A 24,581-nucleotide genomic window follows, 5' to 3' on the forward strand; every position below is an offset into this window, starting at 1 on the left:
AGGAAAGATTAAAAAAAAAAATTGGAAAAATTCTTCTTACAATTCATATATTTTGTAGACTTCAGTATAATATATATATAAAAATTGAAGAAGAATTTTGTTATTTTAAGAGTTTTCGATCCATTTAAACATTTCAAAAATTTTAGTTAAGGTTTCTTAGAATAAAGTATTTTTGTAAAAGCAAAATTTGGAAAAAAAAATGTTTGACAAATAAGTGTGGATTTTTTTTTTAATTTGGACAAAAAATTTTGTTTTTAGGAAAATTTGTAGAAACAAATTATTTGAACATTTTTGGAAAAAGAAAAATTTTATGTTTGGTTGAAAATTTCTAGGAAAATTTTTTTTTATGATATTTGAAAAATTTCCGCTCTAATTTGTATCTTTTACACTTTTATTAATAACTGAGACCATAGCTGAGGATAATCTAATCAATTACACTAAGTAAAAAAATTTCTCAGGTGTTGTGTCTTAAAGAATGACAAAAAAATGTTTCAAAAAATAACAACTTGTGCAAAAAATATCTTTTATTCTTCGAACACTCAAGCCTACAAGTAAAATAATTTTTATAATGCCCAAATTACTTACATTAACACTTTTTCAGTGGCTGAGTTGCTTTATTAAAGCCTCCATCAAGCAATCAGCAATATTATTAGCAAAAATTCCTGCCCTGACCCTTTAAACTATGTGTAGGCATTTGACTTAGAGTAGGTACTTACAGTCAATTTTTTATAAATGCATAGCTCCTACTACAACAAAAATCACACAAACCAGACATACAAACTTAGTACAAAATTTTACAAATTAGTCAAATTTTCATCAAAATTTCGTAAAATTTTTAGCCCGACCAATACCTGCCCAAGCAATTTTTAACAAAATTCAATAATGCATGCATAATCGATTACATCTTTTTCAAAAAATGGCGCGTTTTTAAAAAAAGTTCCAACTAAAAAACTAAAAATAATAATACAAAGGTCTTATATAAAAAGAAAAATATATCCACAGTTCTATGTAGAATTCTATTTTCCAGTCACTCGGGCACGTTTTTTTTTTCAAGTTATGAGTCTTGAGAAATATATTTTCCTTATTTAAATTTTTTCGGTACAGTAGGCATCGTACCCAGATGAGCCGGACCAAAAATCAAAGCTGATGATATAAATTGTACATTTATATATATAAATTAAATAATAAGGAAAAATAGTTTTCACGAAACTTAATAATTTACTCTACCATCCACACAATTCCCCCACTGTACCTTCCACAAGTTGGTTAGTAGTTGTTGCGTATACGATCCGCATGCCACGTGATTGTAATTGCATGGTTGACTGGTTAGCAGACTGGCTGTCAGTTATCCGGTGCGACTGACCCATAAATATTAGCGGTAGAGTGAGAAAAATGAGCAAAGAACAAAATCTAAAGCGACTACAGCAGGCGTTTGCATGCCTGCTCTGTCAAACCAACACTGTCAATCTCACCCAACCCACTAACGCATTTACACTCGCAATTACAATTGTAGTTGTAATTATTTTTTCAACTGCAATCAGAAATAAATGAAAAACCCCTCTCAATTGCTTGCTATGGCATGGCATCCTTCCATTTTGATGCGCTTAAACACTGAGCACTTCGCCACTTCCGCTGGTGCTGCCCTCTTGAGTCCATTTAAACGTCCACTTTAGCGGGTATTGAGTTATTTACTTGTGCATAAGCGCGAAAGCTTGTAAGCGCGAAAGTACGTACTTGTAAGTGGCATGTAGTTGTGGTGGGTGTAGTGAGCCAAAGATTAACTATTATGAAGGCGAGTAAGCGGAAAAAAGGCAACTCTGTGTCTGGGCTGTCTATTTGCTACTTTCACTTGTAATTAAGTTGAAATGCATTCTGGAGCGCGTTGAATTGCAAAGTGCGAAACAAATGTCTTCGTAGTTTTTAATTATTTAGACAGGCAATGAACAACTGTTTTGCTGAGCAAATCGGAATTTATGTTAGGTAGAGTTTTTGAGATTTTTTTAAATATTTATCTTTTTTTCTCAAAAATAATTATAATAAATGTAATAATGAAAGTTGTAATAACATTAGTAATAACTTTTTAATTTGGTCTATTTTCCATAAAAATATGAATTCAAAAGTTCTTATTTGGATGCTTTGCTACAACGAACAGCGGCATTCAAAGATGCTTCAGCCTACCGCACTGTCTCAGGCGCAACAGTTTTTGTGATCAGCGGGTAGATACGTATGGACCTCATGGCCAGAGATCGAGTGCATGCATGGGATTCTAGGAAAAAGTACGCCACCAGTAATGCCGCCTGACGAAGATGCCAACCATGCAGCGGATGCAAAGCCGATAAGACACTGAATCGAGTGGCAGACGGCAAGCTGATTCCTACAATAGGTAAATGGGTTCAAAGGAACTTTGGGTTGAGTTCAGTACCTCTCGGGACACGAACACTTTCGGAAATACATATACTGCATGGGTAAGCGCGAAAGTAGCGCAGGTGTATATACTGCGAAGAACCAAACGATGACGATGAGCACATGTACTATAATTATGACAGATGGCTCGTGGAAAGAGATTTTCTGAGGGAACAGCTTGGCGACATCGCGCCGATCAATGTGATTGGCAAGATGCTTGAACGCGAGGATAACTGGAATGCAGTTAAAAGAAAGGAGAAAAAAGATACCATAGACTTAGACACAGTGCAACAAAGCGAAACCTCACAGTCAGAGACATAAGAAGACGAGCCTATAGCGTGAAGCTGGCTGCAAGCATGATGGATCTAGACGTGGGTAAAGAGGTCCTCCCGAACTAATGCAGAAAGAAGTCCCGGGAAAGGAGTCTCCCCAGAAGAGGAGGAAAGTTTGTTTAGTGGCCACACCACTCGACGCAGTAGACGGTGGTCGCTGTAAGTACAAAGACATTTTGAACCCTACCCCACCCACCAAATAAAAAACAAAAAAAAAAGTGCTTATGGCTTTCCTCAATTCCTCAAATATATGCTTCCTCCTGGTACTTAGGAAAAGAACATCACTTTGCAGTTAGGCCCAAATAAATTTTTTTTTTTTTCCATTTTTCTTTATTTATTGAATCTTTCTTTTATAAGAAACTAACAATAAGTTTACAAATCTTATATACTAGAGTAATATGTTTCCTTGCCAGTGCTAAGAAACGAATTATTTGCTCAAATGAACATATATTTACATATATGATGAAATCGGTTGTGAATCTCCAATTCTTCATAGTTGGGAGCTGAAAAGGACGGGTTTCCAGTCTCCGATTCTTCGTAGCTGGGAGCCGGAAAGGCCTAGTTTCCAGTCTCCCTTAGAACTTCCGTTGTCTCTCATGTCGATTGTGAAAATGATGTTGTTTTTTTGTTTTTGTTTCGAATGTGATAGATGTGGTTGGAGGAAGTTGTGGACGGACTCTCGCGTGAGATGAGATCATTAAGATACTGCAGACTTGAAGATGTCTCTTTTTTTCAATCTTGTGTGACCTTCATCTAAAAGTAGATTTCGCGCTAGTTTATTGGGATGGTCTTCTAGCTTTTGTAGGTATTTTTTGCTCAACCGTACTATTTCATCGGCTACACGAGGTATGCAAATATCTCTGTGAATGTTAACGTTCTTTATATACCATGGCGCTCCCGTGATTATCCGCAAGGCTTTAGATTGCACTCTCTGAAGTTTTTCGATATTTGAGGGCGTAGCCGTTCTCCACATTTCTATACCATATGTCCATATTGGTTTTAGCATGGCTTTATATAGTAGCACTTTGTACTCTAGAGGTAATGCTGATTTCGAATTAAGCATCCAATATAGGTTTTTCATTTTAAGCTTGATATTCGACACTTTCTTTTCAATATGATTCCGCCATGTGAGTCTTCTATCTAAGTGAATTCCAAGATATTTTATTTCGTTTTGCTGTGGTATATTCTGACCATTTATTGTAACTGCAGGACAAGTTTCTTTTCTTAGAGTAAAAGTAATATGCACGCACTTGGTTTCATTAACCTTTATTCTCCAGTTTTTAAGCCATACTTCTGTTTCAAGTATATGCCTTTGTAATATAGACGTTGCTACTTTTGGGTCTGTGTGAGTGCAAAGTATTGCAGTATCATCGGCAAATGTTGATGTCATTGTTTGGCTCGTCGTTGGCATATCAGATGTGTATAATACATATAAAGAACGCTGCCTTGTGGAACTCCAGCGTCTATTCTACAATGCCGAGAGAAAAAATCTTTTTGCTTTACAACAAATTCTCTATTAGTGATATAGTTCTGCAGCAAGAGGTGTACATTCGTAGGCAGTAAACTAGTAATTTTGTGAATTAGGCCGCGGTGCCATACCTTATCGAATGCTTGTGCTACGTCTAAGAACAGTGCAGTGCAGTACTGATTTTTCTCAAAGGACTTTCGTATAAATGACACAATGCGATGAACTTGCTCAGTTGTACTATGTTTTGCTCTAAATCCAAATTGGTGTTGAGGAATAATATTGTTATCTTGAATAAAGGGCATTATTTTCTGCAAGAGCAACTTTTCAAATAGCTTTGAAAGTATGGACAATAGACTAATTGGCCGATATGAGGATGCTTGGCTTAAGTCTTTCCCAGGTTTACCAATCATAATGATTTGAGATAATTTCCAAGCTTTTGGGTAGTAGGCAGTACGAGAGATGGCGTTAAATATGTGCCTGATATGAAGAACGGCAATATTGGGAAGCTCTTTTAGCATTTTTGGGGTGATTTTGTCGTAACCTGGTGCTTTTTTAGGTTTAAGTTGATTAATAACTGAGACTATGTTATTTTTTTTAAACTTTATTGGCTTTTTTGGTGGTTGCAATATGTCTAGTGGTAAGCAAGTAGTTGCAGAAGACTGATTGGGAGTGAAGACAGATTGCAGATGTTCAGCAAATACACACCCTTTTTCAGAATCCGTACGTGCCCAATTACCATTTCCTAGCCGAATTGGTGATTCGTACTGTATGGGCCGATTTATATTTTTTGTGGCTTTCCACAATGCGTAATCTGTTTGGTCCGTCGGAGTAAGATTAGAAAGGAAATCATGAAGATGCCTCTCCTTTTCTTTTTTAAGGGCGCAACGCAACTTAACTGTGTATTCATACAATAGTTTCTTGTATTTTGGAGAACGATATTGTTGCCAAGACCTTCTCAGCTCTCGTTTCTTTTTAACTAAATCTTCTATAGTCTCATCAATGTTTCGCTGGGAGTTAACACGACTTTTATTATTTGTGACCACTGCTGCCCTAGTAGCTCCATGCATTAGTTCAGTCAATGTATATATCTGCCTATCGATATCAATATCATTCTTTAAAGGAACATTGGTTTTTATATGAGTGCTAATGTATTTCTTATATTTAAGCCAGTTTATGAGATTGGGATGGGGGAGCTGATTACCCGCTGTTCTGGTGCAAGGACTACCTTCCATGGTTATAATAGACGGAGAATGGTCGGAGGACAATTCCAGGGATGAGGACGCTGTTACAATCTTGCGATCAATACCCTTTATAATACCAAAGTCAATCAGGTCAGGCATCTTCTGGCGGTCAGATGGCCAATATGTTGGCTGTCCTGTAGATACAACATCAAGTTTTGATCTTAGTATACAACTAAAAAGTTGTCTCCCTCTAGGTGTGACCAGTTTAGAGCCCCAATAGTGGTGCTTGGCATTGAAGTCCCCTGCAGCCATAAACTTTGGCCCAAGTTTGGCAAAAAAATCTTTGAACTGTTGTTCGGTTATAATTTGAGAAGGAGGGCAGTACACAGCTGCGATAGCCATTGTACTGGAAAATTCTTGCAGTTGAATAATAGTGGACTGAAGGTATTCTTTATTAAATTCCTCAAGTACACTGTGCTTTAGACGTTTTTTTATTAATATCGCTGTGCCACCACGAGCCATGTTTCTAGGATGTTTTGTATCATAGAAAAGATATTCCGGAATTCTAAAATAATTTTTATCTGTAAGATGAGTTTCAGATATAAGCATAATGTCAATGTTATTTGATAATAGAAAATTATAGACTTCGAGCTTGTGCTTGGTGAGACCGTTTGCGTTCCAATGACAAATTTTGATTCTGTACATTATGGTTTATTTAAAAGGGTTTGCATTAAAATGGTTTGATTTCTAATCAGATCCTGTATCATGCGGCAAATGGCACACATTTTTGGTACTGATGAATGTATCGAATTTTCTCTTTTTTTATGTTTATTTTGGAACGCTGTAACATACAACTGGTTTCTCAAAATACGAAACTGCCAAAGAAACTTTTTATGAAGAGTAAAGTGGCCTGCGTACATTAGGACTCGATGCCTTGTAAACATCGTGAAATATTTCAATTTCCATCCTAACTTATTTCAGTCTATGATATGGATAGATACAGAAGGGGTTACAAATTACTTGGTATATATCTTAACAATGAAACGACTCAAGCATCTTGATATTGAATCATCTGATGCTTAGCTGCTCGACTAAGTATAACAGACTGGAGCCACCAGAAACCTTGCGGGGCGTGGCCGCTACTGGAGAATTTTCTTTATTATCGATGGATAGATATCTATGGAAGCGGATCGATTTCGGGTCTCTGCTATGGTGATGACTCTGGATTGATAATTAATAAAAACAAGAAAAATTGTTTGTTATCACAACAATATTGTTTTTGTAGGTAGAAGTCATGGTCGTTCGGACGAGAATATCTTGGCTGCAGCTACGAATGCCGCTAAAAACACTAAAAACAGAAATCTGAACCAACCGTCGAGCCACACAATTTCGCATCACCCAACGGACCCTACAGCTGCTATTCACGTTCGGTAATGCGATTACTATTACTGAGGAATCATACAGGGCCATAATAAACGACTTCTTACGGCCGAAATTAGATGAGTTTCCGGTTGCACCACATACAACCTTCATCGAACATCCGATTGCCAAACAAACTTAATAAATTAAAAGAGCGGAAAACCATGAACTGAATCATTTCTGCCTGACACCAAAACTTCAAATGGACTGACCAAAGCATTTTTTATTTGCCTATTAAAGAAAGTTCGTTCGAATCCAGAGTTTGTAGGAAGTTTTTTATACTCCTAATACTTCAGAGATATTTGGTAGTGGTATTAGCAACTCTCTCAAATGTTAGGAATACAAAATCCTAATCCGTAAGTAAAATATGATTGCTATAATTCATTTATAGAATAGTACTATAAATCTTACTTAAAAGCGACAACTAAAAATATGAACTTTTCAATCTCATCACATTTTTTCAGAAATACCAATACAGCAACTGATCGCGCTCTGAAGGCTGCTTAGACGATGTCCGGTATTCATTTACTTTCCATGAAATAAAAAAAATTACACCGAATATTTGATCATTGAACTTAACTGTCAGTTGTTTGTCTGGTAATGAACGACTGCAAGCTAAAGTCTATGCCTTCTTATAGCAACAAAAAGCTCTTCACGTATTCTTATCAGACTGGGCGGCAATGAATTCTGAAGGCAAAAGGTAATCAACCGCCAAATGATTTTATGAAATATTGAACAGCATATTTTTCGGTTTCGGCTGTCGATTTAATTTTAATCAATATGGGTTAATTTTAAATGGAAATGAAATTTCTTAAAGAAGGGCAATCAAAAATCAGTTTTGTGTAACAACAAAATTCATTCTAGATTTTTGCCGAAATTTATATCTAAATTTCTTTTACTGTGTTTTGAGATTTCACACCCTCTTTTTCTACATATAATGAATGCTCGACATTCTGTTTTAATGGAAAAAAGCAACCAACACCGTCAGCAATAAAGACAAAAATTCTCAAGAATCGACGCAATTTTTGAGTTGCTTGAAACATGCTTTTTTTTATACCAAACTTCGATGGGCCATAAAACTGCATATCTCAATTTTTTCTAAAAATTCTAATAAACTGGATGATATTTGGATGAAAATTTTATTAAGTAGATATAATTTTTTTTTTCCAAAAATTCCAAAAAAGTGTCAAATTTTGATGGTCATTTTTTGAATGTTTTTAATTTGCTTTGACTTTGAACTTGAATTTATGTGGATTTTGTAAGAGAATTAACTATAGCTATTTAGCACAGTTTAATTATCAAAACGCGCAGAATGATGAGAGGAGTCACTTTAGCCAAATCTGCTCGTCCATCTATGCATACGATAACTCGGACAAAAATTAGTATTCCTCAATTCAATGAAACTTGGTATACTTAGAAATACCTTCTATTCACGGTATTGAAAATGGGCAAAATCGGTCGCCAACCATGCCCACCTCCCACTTAATGGTAATTTCCAAAACATTAAAAAGCGTGATATTTCTGATAATTTATTTATAAACGAAGCAAAATCAATCAAATCTGATGCAAATGATGGAGCTAAAAACTAAATGGGGCGCAAGTAAAATTTTGAAAAAAAAGCTGGAGCCACTTCCATTTTTGAGTAGACGAGTATCTCGATATCGACTTAATGAAACTTGTCCAAACTTGGTAAACAAGTTGCTCCGCATCTCATTTAGAACCGACATAAATATTATTCAGGTCCGATAAAAGCCACGCCCACTTTATTAGAATATATAATATATATATATAAGAATACTAAAACTACATTCCGTCCCCCCTTGGATGTTAAAAGCAAAAATTTTCAATGAATTTGGTCCATTTAAAAATTTAATATCAATATCATCATTGTCAGCTCCACAACCTGGCTCGGGTTTTGGCTGGCTGTAACATTTGTCTCCCGGTCGATTTATCCCTCGCTTGAGTTCTCCAGCAACGTATACCAAATATCTCAGTGTCCCGGTCGACGCCATCCAACTAGCAAAGTTTTGCTCTTCCTTTGCCTCTGCAAGTACCCAGTAGGATTTTCTTCGGTGGATATGTTTCATCTGTCCTTATAATGTGACCAGCCCGCCGTAGATGGTTAAGTTTTATTGTCGTGACAATATCTGAGATATTTGAATTTCGAAAATGTAGGGACCTATTTTAAGTATTTGGTTATTTGGTCGAACTCGAACTCGCCGCTAAAACAAATTAGTGAATTAAAGGACCTCGGTGTTTGTTTTGACTCCAAGCTCATCTTCACCACCCGCATGAACTTTATTCTTTCTAAATCGTTCGAAATGTTAGCCTTTATTCGTCAAAAAAGTTCTTCGTTTGCTGATCCCTATACTCTCAAACTGTGGTACTCTTCTTTAGTTCGGTCCAGGTTAGAATACCCGGTATTCGTTTGGAGACTGTTTCATCCAGTCTATATTAATAGATTAGAGTCTGTTCAAAGAGCTTTTGTGCTTTTTGCTTTGCGCTCGATGAAATTCGTTGATCCCATTCCGTCTCATCGGTCTCGTTGCTTATTAATAAATAGAATGTCTTTAGAGTCTAGGCGTGTTCTGTTGTCGATGTGTTTTGTCTTCGATATTTGTGCGGGCTCAATAGATTGTCCGCATCTGCTTCATAAAATAAATTTGAATGCGGGAGGGAACATTTTCCGTTGTAAACTGTTTTTGTGGGTAATGTTGAAACTGTTCATGGAATGAAGGCTCTTTTTAGAAGGACGCTAACTAAATTTAATGCTTATTTCTTTCTTAGTCTTTGATTTCTCTTACTCTAAGTTTAATTTTTAGAAGTTACTTATAAGACTCTTGTCATAAGGTCTTAATTTGTATCTACTTATGTAATAGTCTGTAAGACTCTTATTTGTTGATTAAATAAATAAATAAATAAATTATTCTGCCCAGCTTGTGCTTGGTGATGACGCCATTGCCTTCGTCTTGCCTGCGTTAAGTGAAAATTTCATTCTTTTTCCATTCCGCTCCTTCAATTTTTATAAAGGCTTCTTTATGGTTATCAAGGGATGTCGCTAAATATCCAAATCATTTGCATATGCCAGGCTTTGTACCAATTTGAAGAATTTAATTTAGTTTATCGTTTCGCTAGCTTCCCTTATTACTTTTTCAAGGGTGAGTTTGAACAGCAGGCATGAAAGACAATCACCTTGTCTGAGGCCATTTACAAAATTTACCAGTCAGTCAAAATTAAATCTTACTAGAATGCGCGCGTGTCTTTGATTTTATTGTCACTGTAAAGTCAAAATGAAACAAAAACTTTAATAAAACAAAATGAAATTTTCCATGGTCAAAAAATCCACTTGCAACGGAGGGGCCGGCCCTTCAATTCTAATTTGTACGAAAATAATTATTTTCGTATTCCACAAAAAATGTCTAAACCTGTTTTATATCTCACAAGTAAGGCTTTCGTAATTTCATAACCCTTTTCAGCCTAAGAAGTTAGCAGTTTTGGAAACTCAATAAAACATTTTTGGTTAAATTAACGATAGATGGAATGAGCGATGCTACTTACTAAACTGTGCTACATTTAAACCCTTAACAGCCATTTATGAGTCTAAGCGAGCATTTCTACTAAAAGCTGGAATGACTCGTGAAAAAGATTTTTCTGGCCAATAAAAAAAATGAATCGAAAAGTAGTTGCTTCACTGAAAATAATCAAATCGAATTTATTTATTTATATTATTAAAAAAACTTAGCTTACAATATAGATCTTATAAACTACTATTTGTGTTGTGAGCTATAGCAGCTAGATCTTAAGCCCGATAATTTCGTACATGTTCCCATTTTTTATTCATACCAGGGGTGCCTTTTATATGTCGGGATTTGGCAACCTTGGTGTTGCAATCTGGCAACTGACAGCTGTATCGCAAAGTTTGACATTTTTTGGCTCTTACGTACTCAGAACGTTTTGAAATACCAGCGCTATTTGTATTGTTTACAGTAACTTAAAAGATTCACCTCGGTCCAAAAATGGAATTAAATCGAGAACATTTTCGTGCGATTATTTTTTACAACTTTCGACGTGGATTAACTCAGCAACATTGCGTGGATGAACTTAATTCATTTTTTGGCGATGAAGCTCCATCAAGGACCAGTGTTTATCGAAAGTAAACAGCAGTCGACTGTATGGGTGTTTCAAGATGAGCCAAATCCAACAAAAGTTGTTTGCGCACGAAGCACTTCCAAGCAAATGGTCGCCTGTTTTTTTGGAAAAACTGGACATGTCGGAACTGTATCACTAGAACAACGCAGAACAGTAAATTCTGAGTGGTACACAACTGTTTGTTTGCCAGCTGTCTTCCAAGAAGTTAGGAAAACCAATCGCCAAAGACGTATCACTCTTCACCAGGACAATGCGAGCTCTCACACATCGGCTCAATCAACTGCATTTTTGAGCACCCAAAACATCGAATTAATGGGTCATCCGCCGTACAGTCCTGACTTGGCACCGAATGACTTCTTTTTATTCCCGTACGTAAAAACCAAACTGAGAGGTCAACGTTTTTTGATACCTGAAGAAGCGGTTGCGGCATTCAGAATGCATGTTTTGGAGGTACCTCATTCAGAGTGGCAAAAGTGCTTCGACAATTGGTTCAAACGCATGCAAAAGTGTATAGATCTTCATGGAGAATATTTTGAAAAACAATAAAGTGATTTTCGATGATTAAAATTTGTTTTTGTTCTCTAATCCCGACATATAAAAGGCACCCCTCGTATGATAAAGATTTTTGATTTTAAGGAACTAAGCTATTAGGGTATTGATTCAACAGAAGTGACTGAGAGGTGTGAATTTGGATTTGTAAATATTTGTTCTCCATAGGTGGCATTCAGTGGGCACCTCAGGAGAAGATGAGTAATGATATCTGTGTTGCAAGTGCAATGTCTTGGGTTTGCGTTATTCTTAAGATGGCCGTGCATTATTTTCATGTGTCCTAACCAAAGACTTTTGAATTCTATGTCTAGTCGGGCAGTTGTTTTTTTTAGTTTTTTATAGTAAGGTATGTGTTACATGGATATTTGCGTAGTTAATGTTTTTGTACCAGTCATTGGTTAGGTTCCATTCGAGGCATTCGAGCATTTGTAATATGGAGAAAAGGCACAAGACCGTCGGCAAAAAAAAAAAAACAATAATAATTTTAAATTAAGACACTTTTTGAGTTACTTGAAATTTTCGCTTTAATTGGCCATAAAACTGCATGCTCAAAATTTTCAAAAAAATTCTGTTTAGAAAGTGCGAAATATTGATCAAAATTTGTTGATGTTTTTTTAATTTACACAAAGTGTGAACTGTTTTTGTTGGAGAGTGATCTATATTTTCATAAAAAAATTAAGGGCGCAGATACCTGTAATCAGCCATATTTTCCCTGATTTTCATTAAAATTATTTAAAATGAAGAAGTCAATATATTCGGATACTTTTTCCCCCGGGCCCAGAGTTTTCAGAGGGGCCCGGACTCGAGGGTAATTCCAAGAAATTTCCTGCTTGAAAAAATATAGTAAATAATACTTCTACCAGAGTTCCGTCACAGACTTTTTTTGGTGTCACCATATCGAATGTTATGATCACGATTACGAAGAATAAATTAATAAATAAATTATAGTGATGATTAGATTAAGTTTAGATAGTTGCATTTTAAATGAAGACCGATTTTGAAACGTAGTTATTCTTTAAAGCAATTTGTCCTTACGTTGATAAAAAATTAAATGTAGAGATAGCAATAATACTTTTTATAGACTAGAAATTTTTGATTTTTCACTGGGTGTGTTATTATATAAATAATTTTTTAAATTCGTTTCCCCAGTCAATTTCACACTTTTATTTTATTTTTTTATGTTTCGGCAACTAATGCGTGGCCCCTTTCAAAAAAAGTTTGCTGTGTGAAATAACGTTACATTCTGGTAATCTTGTCAATTATTTTGAGTTTAAAACATATACGTTCTGAACAAGTGAACACTTTTCGCATTTTAGATACTTCATAAAACAAGTTATTTTGAATATTTATGACAATCCAGTGTCCAAAAAAAGGAAACTCGACTTCGATGATATTATAAGAGCTTTTGCCTCAGCTAAAGCAAGAAAAACAAAATTCTAAGCATCGTGGCAGTCATTTTCAAATATTTGTAAGGCTCACAAAATGAATAAAAAATTTTAACTTTTTTCAGCTGCGTTTTTTATTTCAGATCTGCATTTTAATCAATATTTCATAATTAATTCTATCAAAAATTATATCAATGAGTTTTTCAATGTTTAAATGTTATATCACTATAACATAATACGCATTTTGATAAATAAAAAAAATTTGAAGGGGCCCGCATCTCAAGTTTCCCCCGGGGCCCGAATACTCTCTCCACGGCCCTGAACGCAGTGTATAGAAAAGGGCTAAATTGTTGAAATTGGTTAGGAACTCAAATATCTCGGTGTCAAAATCAACAATAAAAACAACATAACGACGAAAATCGAACAAAGAATACTTGCCGCGAATCGATGCCACCTTGCGTTACAAAACTACCTAAAAAGACGCATTTTTGGAAGATCAGCGAAAAAAAAACAATTAATCGTACTCTTATCGTGCCAGTACTTTTAAACGCAAGTGATATTTGGACTTTTAAGTGTAAAATCCTACAAAAACTATTTGGTTCTGTTTTCGAAAACGGTATTTGGAGAATACGATTTAATCCCGAGCTTCGAAGACTGTATAACCACTCGGATATTGTCACGACTATAAAACTTAACCGTCTACGGCGAGCTAGTCACATTATAAGGACAGATGAAACATACCCACCGAAGAAAATCCTACTGGGTACTTGCAAAAGAAATAGAGGCAAAGGACGAAAAAAACTCCGATGGTTGGATAGATCGGAACGCTGAGCTATTTGGTATACGTTGCTGAAGAACTCAAACGCCGGATAAATCGAAATGGAGACAAATGTTACATCCAGCCAAGATCCGAACCAGGTTGTGGAGCTAACAATGAGGTTAATAAAAAAGTGCAGCCAAAATGGGCTTGTGTGTAGTCACGGTTCAAAATTTATTTTCTAATACAAGGTGGCGCAAAATTAATTTTGTTTTTGAATCATTTTTTTTACTACAATAAATAAAAAACAAAAAAATGGTTTTGAATGATGGAAATCTGTATTTTGACCTTTACACGCTGCATTGATTGTCTGTTTATAACCTGCACCTGCCTAATTCTCAAGTATTAAATATGATTGTCGTACGATGCCATTTGCAAAAAGTACAAATCTGCCCATAGGGTGATTAATTTTGTGCCACTTTGTAGTAATCGCGCCTCAGCAGGCAATGACATGCAAAATAAAGCTATAGATATTAGTTGAAGAAAATATCCACTACTTTCACTTTATGGATTTACTGTTCGACCGTGTAAAAATATTTCATTTAATTTATAAAAAAAAAATATAATTTTTTTTAATTTTAAAGTTTGATAATTTCTGAAGAAAAATACTATTTTACCATTGAATAGTGTTAGTTTTTTAGCGATTATATGTATATTAAATTTGTAAAGAAAAACTTATTTTTTTTTCATTTGAAATACGTACATAGGGTTCATGGGCTTTGCGGCACCATTAAAAAAACCTGTTTTTTTTCTATTTTAATACAAATTAACTCTGGGGTATGAAAGTACTTATTCAGCACTCGCGGTTTTTGTGGACCACCCTAGTAAATGCATGCTAAATAAATATACAATGAACTCTTTCACAAAATAGCAAGGCAAGAGAAACGCTTGTGATAAAAAATATTATCAAAATCCAAATTCAAAGCCATCGACCGTCAACGTTATAAAATTATTTCGCATGATATATTAAAAACTTTCAAGCGACATTTTCCGCCTACACGAGCATATCTTCACACGTATTTAAGAAATCATTTAATTTGATTTTGATCACTACTTAAACTCGTTCGTTCACACGAGTACTTATGCCTCAAGCCATTACTTTCACACTCTAACAAATGCACACACACACATGAGTACAAAGCAATGCAAATGTGAAGGTGACATTTGTAAAGCGTCAGGTGTTTAATTTGATTGTAGTTCAGCCAGTTAAATTCAGCGATTAGAATTTGCTGCCTTTTGGCGGCCACAAACACTAGAGCTTCAATTAGTAAGCTAATCTTACCGCAGTACGCAGATTTTCAGTGAGGCTGATACTTCAATTGAAGTTAAACTGCGTAATATTAAACCTCCTTTGAAGCGTTAATGTTGGGTGACGATGTGTTTGTGCAAATTGCTGGAAATGTCTTGCAAACAGCGTACACGGGTTGTTGTTATTGTCGTTTTTGTAGAAGCACGAGGCATTCCATATACATTTTTCTAGGAAGTGGCAGTGCTTGGTTGAATAGAAATGCGCGTGGTACTGCTAGCGTCGACCGAGACTATTTTGGCGATAAGGGCAACTGGGATATTGCAAATATTTTCAGCTACAGTCAATTCACTTAGCGAATCAGGAAACTTAGCGAACTATCTTCAATCAACCAAACAATTTAAGCGGAAAATCAATCTCTAGCAGTTACTCTGTTCTTATAATTTCCCCAACATTGACAAGATGTAGAAATATCATACAAGCAGCGAAATCACATAAATTTTGCCCAACCCAATCGGAAAAGTTTTCGCGCTTCAACTGTTTAAGAAACTACCACTTATTGAGTTAATTGATATTGCAAAGGTGAGTCTATAATTGGATGTAGCTAAGCAAAATTTGCTAAAGCGTTTTAGTTTCTATCAATGGCATAAAATAGGCTGATGTGGCACACTTTGAGTTAAAGTGCACACAGTTGCGTTATTTTCGATACGTCGCTGAGTAGTCTCACTGGCACATAAACATTCGACAGTGAATTTTATTGACCCGAACTGTCCTTGTAAAGGAAAATGGCGATTATTACAACCGAAAATTAGCGAAGAGTTCTTCAAACTACTATCCCGAACTCAGAATTGATGGTGGTAATTTTTTTCAAAATACTGCGTGTTCGTAAACTTTCCCCTTAATGACAGATTGGCATTATGAGCTCATAACAAAAATTTTAGAGCACGTTTTTATTAGCTCCTCTAGTGAATAAAGGAAATTAAACCTACATATTATCAAGGCACATTGCACGAGTTTTGGTTTTCATTGATTGGGATCCCCTTTTTACGTGGCGGATCCGAAACGCAACGCCCAGTTATACTGGGTTGTTTCGCTTGCTAATGTATGAAGCTCGTTCTCAAACGGATGTTCCGGAGCTAACCAGAATATACTTGGTCGGAGCCCGGAAGTTGTGAGCTGCTTGGACCGTATGCAAAAGAAGTGACCTGACCAATCCCAAGTGAATGGCAATCATTGACTGCCCACTTGCGTGGTCTTTTACACACAGCCCACTACTTCTACGCCGAGTTTTGTGAAAGACCCATGAAAGGAGAATCGGCATACACCATCTTTTCGTCGACTTCAAAGCTGCATTCGACAGTACGAAAAGGAGTTATCTATATGCCGCGATGCCTAAATTTGGTATCCCCACAAAACTATTGCGGCTATGCAAAATGACGTTGCTCAATACCAGCAGCGACGTTAGAATTGGGAAGGACCACACGAAGTTTCAGATGAGCCGGCTCTCTCTCGTGTGACACTGGACTTAACCACTCAGGCACTTTTTTCATAAGAGCGTTTTTGATGACGGCACGATGATGATGGAACGATGAGTTGTATGAGCTTTACGACGGCATAGACATAGAGCAGTGAATAAAGATTCAGTGGCTTCGTTGTCTGGGCTTGTCATATATATATATAATTGGCGCGTGCACCCTTTTTGGGTGTTTGGCCGAGCTCCTCCTCCTATTTGTGGTGTACGTCTTGATGTTGTTCTACAAATGGAGGGGCCTACAGTTTCAAGCCGACTCCGAACGGAAGATATTTTTATGAGGAGCTTTTTGATGGCAGAAATACACTCGGAGGTTTGTCATTGCCTGCCGAGGAGCGACCGCTATTAGAAAAATGTTTTTCTTAATTTTGGTGTTTCACCGAGATTCGAACCTACGTTCTCTCTGTGAATTCCGAATGGTAGTCACGCACCAACCCATTCGGCTACGGCGGCCGCCCGTACGAATGGATATAAACGCTCCGGTTCTGAAAGTATTCGCTAGTACCGTAATCTGGTGGTAGAAGAAGAGGAAGGCCTCCTCTGCGTTGAAAAGATCAGGTGGAGAAGGACTTGGCTTCACTTGGCGCGTCCAATTGGCGCCGGTTAGCACGAGTAAGAAACAACTGACGCGCTTTATTAAACTCAGCCAAAATTGTGTAAGCGGTTATCCCGCCAATCAACATGAAGAAGAAGACGTCATCGATTATCCATTGTATGCATCTTGTATGGATGATAGGGATAGCACAAAGCATTTTTTCTGTCGTTTTCCGGATTTCGCTTTACTTAAAAGGTATATTTTTGGGTGAGATGTATTGACAGGGGAGGAGACGTATTTATTATCTTTTGCTCGATAAACTCCTAAAATTAAAAAAAAAAATTGAAAAGTTTGCAGAGAAGCAATGAATGGGGTGGGAATTTTCCTGTCTCTCCATACCATTTAACTACTTTCTCTAGGTCTTGGGTACCATAAGTAACATTGCAAGGCAAATTTCCGGTCAATCTTTACGCCATTTCATACCTCAGACAACTTTTAATTAAGTGAGCTAAAGTATAAATTTGCAGGCATCAAAATCATGTTAGAAAAAAATTACTAACAGCTCGAGTGACTCTTGAAAATTAGTTTTCGGGCATAAAATTATAATGAGTTGTAGAAAAGCAAATACACTGTTTCGGTCTGTGTGGCTCACAAAGCAAACATGAAATCGATTACAAATTGAGTTAAATAAGAACATTCTTATATACAGTCATGGCGAATAAAATAAGTATGCGAAAAAAACGAAGAATCGAAAAAATTCAGATAAACTCGCAGAAAAAGTAGCAAATGTATTTATTTAACGAGCAAATGGAAGGGTAAACAATTCATACCATGAATCTAGAAAGCACTAAAATATATTTTAACAAAAAGGTAGTAAAATTGGTGGTAAAGCGGCAGTGCGTGCCGATAAACTCAACACCAAAGTGAGTGCGGCTACGTAAGTGATTTTTCTAAAAGTTACTGCAACACAATGAAGCAATAGAATTTCCTACGCTAACTAGTACATGAAATCACGCAAGCAATCAATGAAAAGTTTGACATCTGTGTGGACTGCGAGTACAAAGAGAAGAGTAAGGAATTTAACGCGCAAGAGAAATCGCCGATAGTTGAGTGGGTGACCGACAGGCAGCATGTCTCTGACGTAAATCAATGCACATTCGTAAAATTACATTTCGCTAACTTTTCTAATGGTCAAGTTTATTCAACCTTTTCACATTTCTGGTATTGATTTGCCGCTTGGACGGTTGTTGTTTGCGGTGGATGTGACAAAGATTGAGTGGTGGTGAAGCAAGGGATTTAATGGTTGATGGCTGCCCGATGGAATTTGTGGAAAGCAACTGCTAGCTGGGCTGCACTATCGCGGCAGATGGCGGATCAAATGAAGCTGCCAACTGTATGGGCGAGTTCGCAAATCTCTCAGTATGGTTGGCTGGTCTCAGATACCATCACACAGAGGATACAATCTTTCCTCCACAAATGGGGCACTGGATAAGACACATGCTTAGATGCTAAATTGCATCACAATAATGGCACTGGACTGGAACCCGCAAGGGAGCAAAGGTTGCGGTCGGCCAAAGAATACTTTGAAGAAGTTCAATATTGCCCGAGCTAGCAGTTGCCGACATAACATGGAAAGGCTCATAATAAACAGACCAGTGCCGTGTACGATTGAAGAGACTTGTCGAGGCCCTATACTCTCGAGCGAAGTGTTCTTTGCGCCAAGCGTTCAGATCGCTGGTTTTGAGTAAAAAATTCGATGACGAGGCTCAATTCTGGTTCAGCGGATTCGTAGCTTCAGAAACAAGCAAAATAGTTTTCTCACGGCTTCGTAACTGAACTGATTTCATCACTATACACAAGAGACCAAGGATTAGCTAAGACAGTGGACTTTCCATTATAAATCGCCAGATAAAGAAGATCAAGATCATATTGTATGTTTGTTTTTGACGTGATAACGTCTTATAATTCGATTTAACAGGCTGCACGCACGAAAAAATGTGTCGTTACCTTGCTCATTGCCGTTACCTTGAATGAACTGCAAGCGAAAGCGCGGAACGAACGACAAAGCAAATAAAGCAAACGAACGGCAGCGTTCGACATCTTGCTCTCTCCTACTTAAGTGAGCGTATATGTGTATGTATATGCGCATATGTACATATATAAATTCACGTATTTGTATTTGCATATGCCTTCTTATTGATTTTTATTAATTTGATTTACTTGAAGAATTTAAAATAAAACCAAGTTTGTTAATAATACCTGTTGTTTTAATGTTATTATTATTTTTTGACGTGATAACGTCTTATAATTTTCTTTTTCTGAAAGAACCTCATTCACATCTTTACCAAAGAAATTAAAAGTTGCCCAGCCTACTAATATTCGTTTTTTAGTTGCTTATAAAAAATTTGACCTTCTTTTAATAGAAAATCTTTCAAAAAAAAAAGAATTTGACTTAGTGTACGATGGGCCACGTACTTTCCGAGCAGCGCTTCAAGCCAAAAGAAGAAGCCAAAAAAATGGCTCGATAATTGGTTTGCGGCCAAAGACGGACAATTTTTTTGGCGCAGCATCCACAAATTGCCTGAGAGGTGGGAAAAATGTATCGCTAGCGATGGCTATTATTTTGAAGATTAAATATGTAACCATTTTTTGTTAATAAACGTTCGAAATTGAAAAAAGTGTCATTTCATAGGTACATTACTGAAACCGATACAAATTGTGTCCCTTTGTTCCAACTAGTAACCACGGGGGAAAAAATTTAATATTTCTATCTACTAAAGCTACTGCTTCAAAAGCTAAAGATATAGATTTGGAAATCTTTTAGCCACTTATTAACATCAAAGCCCAGTCAAGTCTATTAAGCAGCGAACGTTGATATTATGGTAAAATTCCATTAATTTGAGCCGATAGTCACAACCTTGGATTTAAGTCAAAGTTTAGTGCCAAATGGAGGGATTGCCTTGGCTTATTACCCATGGCTTGTTAGACAACCTAAGTCTAAGGGAGCTCTGAGCTCGAGAGCATTTCAAATATATGTAAATTTATAAGTTCATTTTAATAACTGTAGCCAGCGCCGCTGGGAGCATCGAGGGGACCCATATTATAAAAACAATCTATTCCCATTACATATAGACAGGGCATTTGGCACTTCAGTATCAACGGTGGACGGAGTAGACAGGGTGCGGGCTATTTTTTTCATCTCACAGTCCGCAAACAGAACAGAACTACGATTTTCAAATAAAATTCGAAGTAGTGAGACTCTCCACATTGCGAGCAATTATTTTAATTAAAGCCTGCACGAGTTTGAATTGCATTTAGTGTATCTAAATTTAATATTGCTGAAAATATTTTATAAAACCCAATTTTCAGAATTGTTTAAAAATTTCTTAAGAGCATCGAGCAGCACCAGCTTCAAGCGCTTTAAAAAGGGGTAAGGGAACAAATATTATTTCTTTGAAGAATATATTCACAAGCATTCAAGTGTGAGTGTTTATCAAAGTACGCATTTCACACACATACATATAGCCATACACACACTTATACTATACTCACACGCACATACTACACCTACATACGCTAAGTAATTATGTATTATTATTGTTAGGGAAGACTCGCATGCAAATAAATACACACACTAAATATTTTATTGCTTCACTACACATTTGTTGGTTGCTCTGTTGCTGCTTTTGTTGTCAAAGTTGTGCCATGGGAAATCTGAACAATACTACGCTCGTAAGTTGTCAGCCGATACAAATAACATGGAATTATTTTTGGCACAAGCAAATACGGAAATTATTCAATCGTACAAGCATGAAAGAAAATTTGATATTGGTATTGACACTAACTACTTGTGCATATGTAAATGTGGGCGTGTGTACATGTGTAAGTGAAATTTGTTGAAGCATATGCTTCAGCGCCGCAAAGTAGGCAATATTATTGCGGAGTGCGAGTACGAGCGCTCGTTAGTGATATTAATATGTCGCAAGAGCTTAAAAGCGAATGGAATTATTGTGTTACAGTGAAGCCGCGATATAACGAAGGGGAGGGGGGAAGAACAATTACTTTGTTTGATCGACGGTTTTGTAATATTTATATGTATATACATATATTTTTGAACGTTAATAAATATACTTATAAGGCCGAAAAAATGAAGAATGGCGAAGGGCAGAATGAAAAAATTTTAGGTAAATCCCTTTGGTAATAATTTTATTATTATTTTATTATAGACTGTACACATATGTACGCGCTTTGACGTGGAGGCCGACTCTAACAGTATTTGCAAAAACTTAGGGGCACAGCAAATACGATTGTTTTTTTGTTATAACGAAGTTTTTTATTTCGAAGTTCCGCTGGAATTCTGTAATATTCAAAAATCTTGCAACAAGCACTGAAAAATTCTTTGGGAGATTTTATTTTTATATCTGCCTCTCTGAGAGCACGGCAAATAATAATTTTTGTATTTAATTTTTTTGTTTTTGTTTTTTTTTGGTGCAACGAAGTTTGTTAATTCACTACTTCAAAATATTTGAATTACCCAAAACTTCGCAAATCGCTGATATTTGGAAAAAAAATTAGGAAACACGGCAAAAAAGAATTTTTATTTCTTTTTTTGTAGTTAGTTAATTCGAGGATTTACTGTACTTGGAAAATATTCAAAAACATCGAAATGAGTTAAAATATCTGCCTGCTTCTACGTACTCCTCCATCGAGTGCGGCTGGTGAGAAATTGTTCAGTGTATAATAGTAGGGCAGCTCTATACCGTGGGCTATTGTTTTTACATTACTATGCAAAACTATTAGCTGATCACTACTCGATGGAATTTTTTTTAAACTGGCCACAAGCCATCAATTTATCTTATCTTAAACGACACGCAAGTGCTTAATCTGATTTCAGACACTCTATACGGATATAAATGATATCTGCTGTTCTCAGAAAACAAATAATAATTTTTTTGAAGCAACGAAAATTGTTAATTCGTGGATTTACTGTACTTAGAAAATATCTAAAAGTTTGTGAATTCGTGGATTTACTGTAATATTTACTGAAAATATCTAAAAATCTAGAATTGATTGAGGACTGAAAAGTTGAAAGATTTTATTTTTTGTATTTGCTTAAAATTCGAATATACATGGTATGGATGATCTACAAATGTTGAGAGTCTCACTAATTCAAGATTTATTTATTACCCAAAACTTCATGAAATCCTGGTTTTTCAAGGAACACGGCAAATATGAACTCTTATTTTTTTTTTTTTTTATTTTTTTTTTATGGAAAGAAGTTTGTTATTTCGAGGCTCCACTGTAATCGTAAAATATTCACAAGCTCCCAACATTGACTGAAAAATTGCTTCAGAGATTTTATATTTTTATATTTATGTAAGGTATACTCTACAAATGTGGAGAGTTTCACTACTACAAAATTTCTTTAGTACCCAAACATCACGAAATCCAAATTTTCTCAGGGGATACAGCAAACACAAATTTTTGTTTTTGTTGTTTTTTCTTTTTAATACAGCAAAGTTTGTTATTTCGAGGTGCTACTGTTAATATAAAATATTTGGACTGAAAGTGGTTTGAGTGATTTTATTCTTATGTCTACTTGAAACTAAATATGTATTTATGCTCGGGTAGACGTGTGGTATTCATACTCTACAAATGTGGAGAGTCTCACTACTTCAAAATTCATTTATTGCCCAAAAATTCACGGGATCCTGATTTTCTTAGGAAGCGCGCCACATTATATTATTTTATACAACGAAGTTTGTTAATTAGAGTGTCTACTGTACTTGGAAAATATTCATAAATGTCGAATTGAGCATATCAAACACTGAAAAGTTGTCTGAGAGATTTTACTTTTAAATTTTCTTCAAATCAAAAATTTATTCATGCGCGGATAGACCTACACATACTTGCATGGTTCTATGAAATGGAGAGTCTCACCTCTTCAACATTTATTTATTGTATTACTAGACACTTTATAAAATCGTGTCTTTTTCAGAGAACATGACAAACTTAAATGTTTTTTTCTTTTTTTTTCCTTTCATATAACGAAGTGTGTTAATTCGAGGGTTTACTGTACTTGAAAAATATTCAAATATCATTACTTGTGTGCATCAAGGACTGAAAAGCTACTTGAGTGATTTTATTTGTATACCTTATTTTTTTACTGTCAGAGAAATGCTATTATATAATATTTTGAAAGCACCTAAATGTATGCTATAAATCTGCGTCGCTTCATTATCATTTCCCAATAAATTTTATTAAATCCTCAATAAGAGTAGGTAATTTAAATGATTTGGTCAGCATTTTGGACAGGGTACGGCTCATTTCAAACTTTTCAGCTGGCATAATTTATTAATAAATTTATTTTTGCATTGTTGTCAAAAAAGCGTCCAACATGCGTTACGCATTTTGCATAATTTTAGGCGCACAAGCAGCAGATACACCAACTATGTGATATCTAACGTATGTATGTATATTAATGTAGTTTTGGTTGTTCGGCAGGCAAACCTGTTGGCCTTCAGCAAATGCTTTGTGCGGCAAAATTGAGTTTTAGCGATTTGTGGTGTTCAAAAATTAATGCGAATTTTTATGCGTATGGCTTATGCCTGTGTGTTCATTGAAATGTGGTTTTTAGAATTTTTTTTCAAACATTTATTATAAAGGCTTTCATAGATACACAAGATGGCCAAGCCACAAAAAAAAATCATAAAAAACAAAATTTAAGTACTACAAAATCATGCTGAACATGCCTTGAAAGTCTAAATAAATTTATGCACCCCAGCCCAATTTTGTGACCAGCCAAAAAAACTTTAAACTCCAACTCATTTGAGCACATTTTAAAATTCAAAGCAGCATTGAGTATTGAAACTCTAAGAAAAACAATGAAGTTGGAAAAGGAAAAATGTAAATAAAAGTTCAACAGAAAATAAATGCAGATTAAAAATCAAATTTTCATTTCACGAAGTAAATGATTAAATATTAAATTTCTATTTTCCCACCATCAATAGCAAATTCCTCGTTCAGCTCAAATTGAACTTTGACGCATTAATTTCACTTTGATAGAAAAAACACCAAATCCCGCACTCCTTCACCACAATTTCACTTACCTGGAATCCTGACCATCGCCGCTGCTCTCCTGCACACGCATCGCATACAATTCCTGTGAGAAAAGCTGCAAACATAAAAAGAAAACATAAAAAGAAACCAGCAAAAATGCCAAGAAAATTTTGAAAAAATTACAAGCAGCAAAGAAGAAAAAAGAAAAACAATAGTAAGTTAGACACACACACACACGCACATTTCAAAGCTTCAGTACGCAATGAAATTCTCATTCATTAAATGAGCGAGTCGTAATGTTTCATTGAGCATGAAAAACGATTGCTTGCTAGCTACACTTTGTAGGCTCATTAGCCATAGCCGGCACGCCTGTGTGATTACACATACGCCCTGTGGTACGCACTGACGCAGGCTAGGTAAATTACGTACACTCGTAAGCTAGGCAAATGATAGATAAGCAAATAGCAGGCAAACTTTATTATAACCAAATCAAATAAAGCCATTTGC

The 24,581-nt window shown here is 35.8% G+C and overlaps 1 protein-coding gene across 1 annotated transcript in view; it reads right to left on the minus strand.

The window, feature by feature from the left end:
* LOC129247071 (nitric oxide synthase-like) overlaps nucleotides 1-24,581 on the minus strand; it is a 256,053-nt gene that overhangs the window by 32,437 nt on the left and 199,035 nt on the right. Inside the window, exon 13 of the mRNA XM_054885967.1 lies at nucleotides 24,125-24,189. Within this exon, the coding sequence (XP_054741942.1) occupies nucleotides 24,125-24,189 (65 nt within the window). The remainder of the gene's footprint in view (nucleotides 1-24,124; nucleotides 24,190-24,581) is intronic.

The sequence above is a fragment of the Anastrepha obliqua genome, chromosome 5, assembly GCF_027943255.1.
Source record: "Anastrepha obliqua isolate idAnaObli1 chromosome 5, idAnaObli1_1.0, whole genome shotgun sequence".
NCBI lineage: Eukaryota > Metazoa > Arthropoda > Insecta > Diptera > Tephritidae > Anastrepha > Anastrepha obliqua.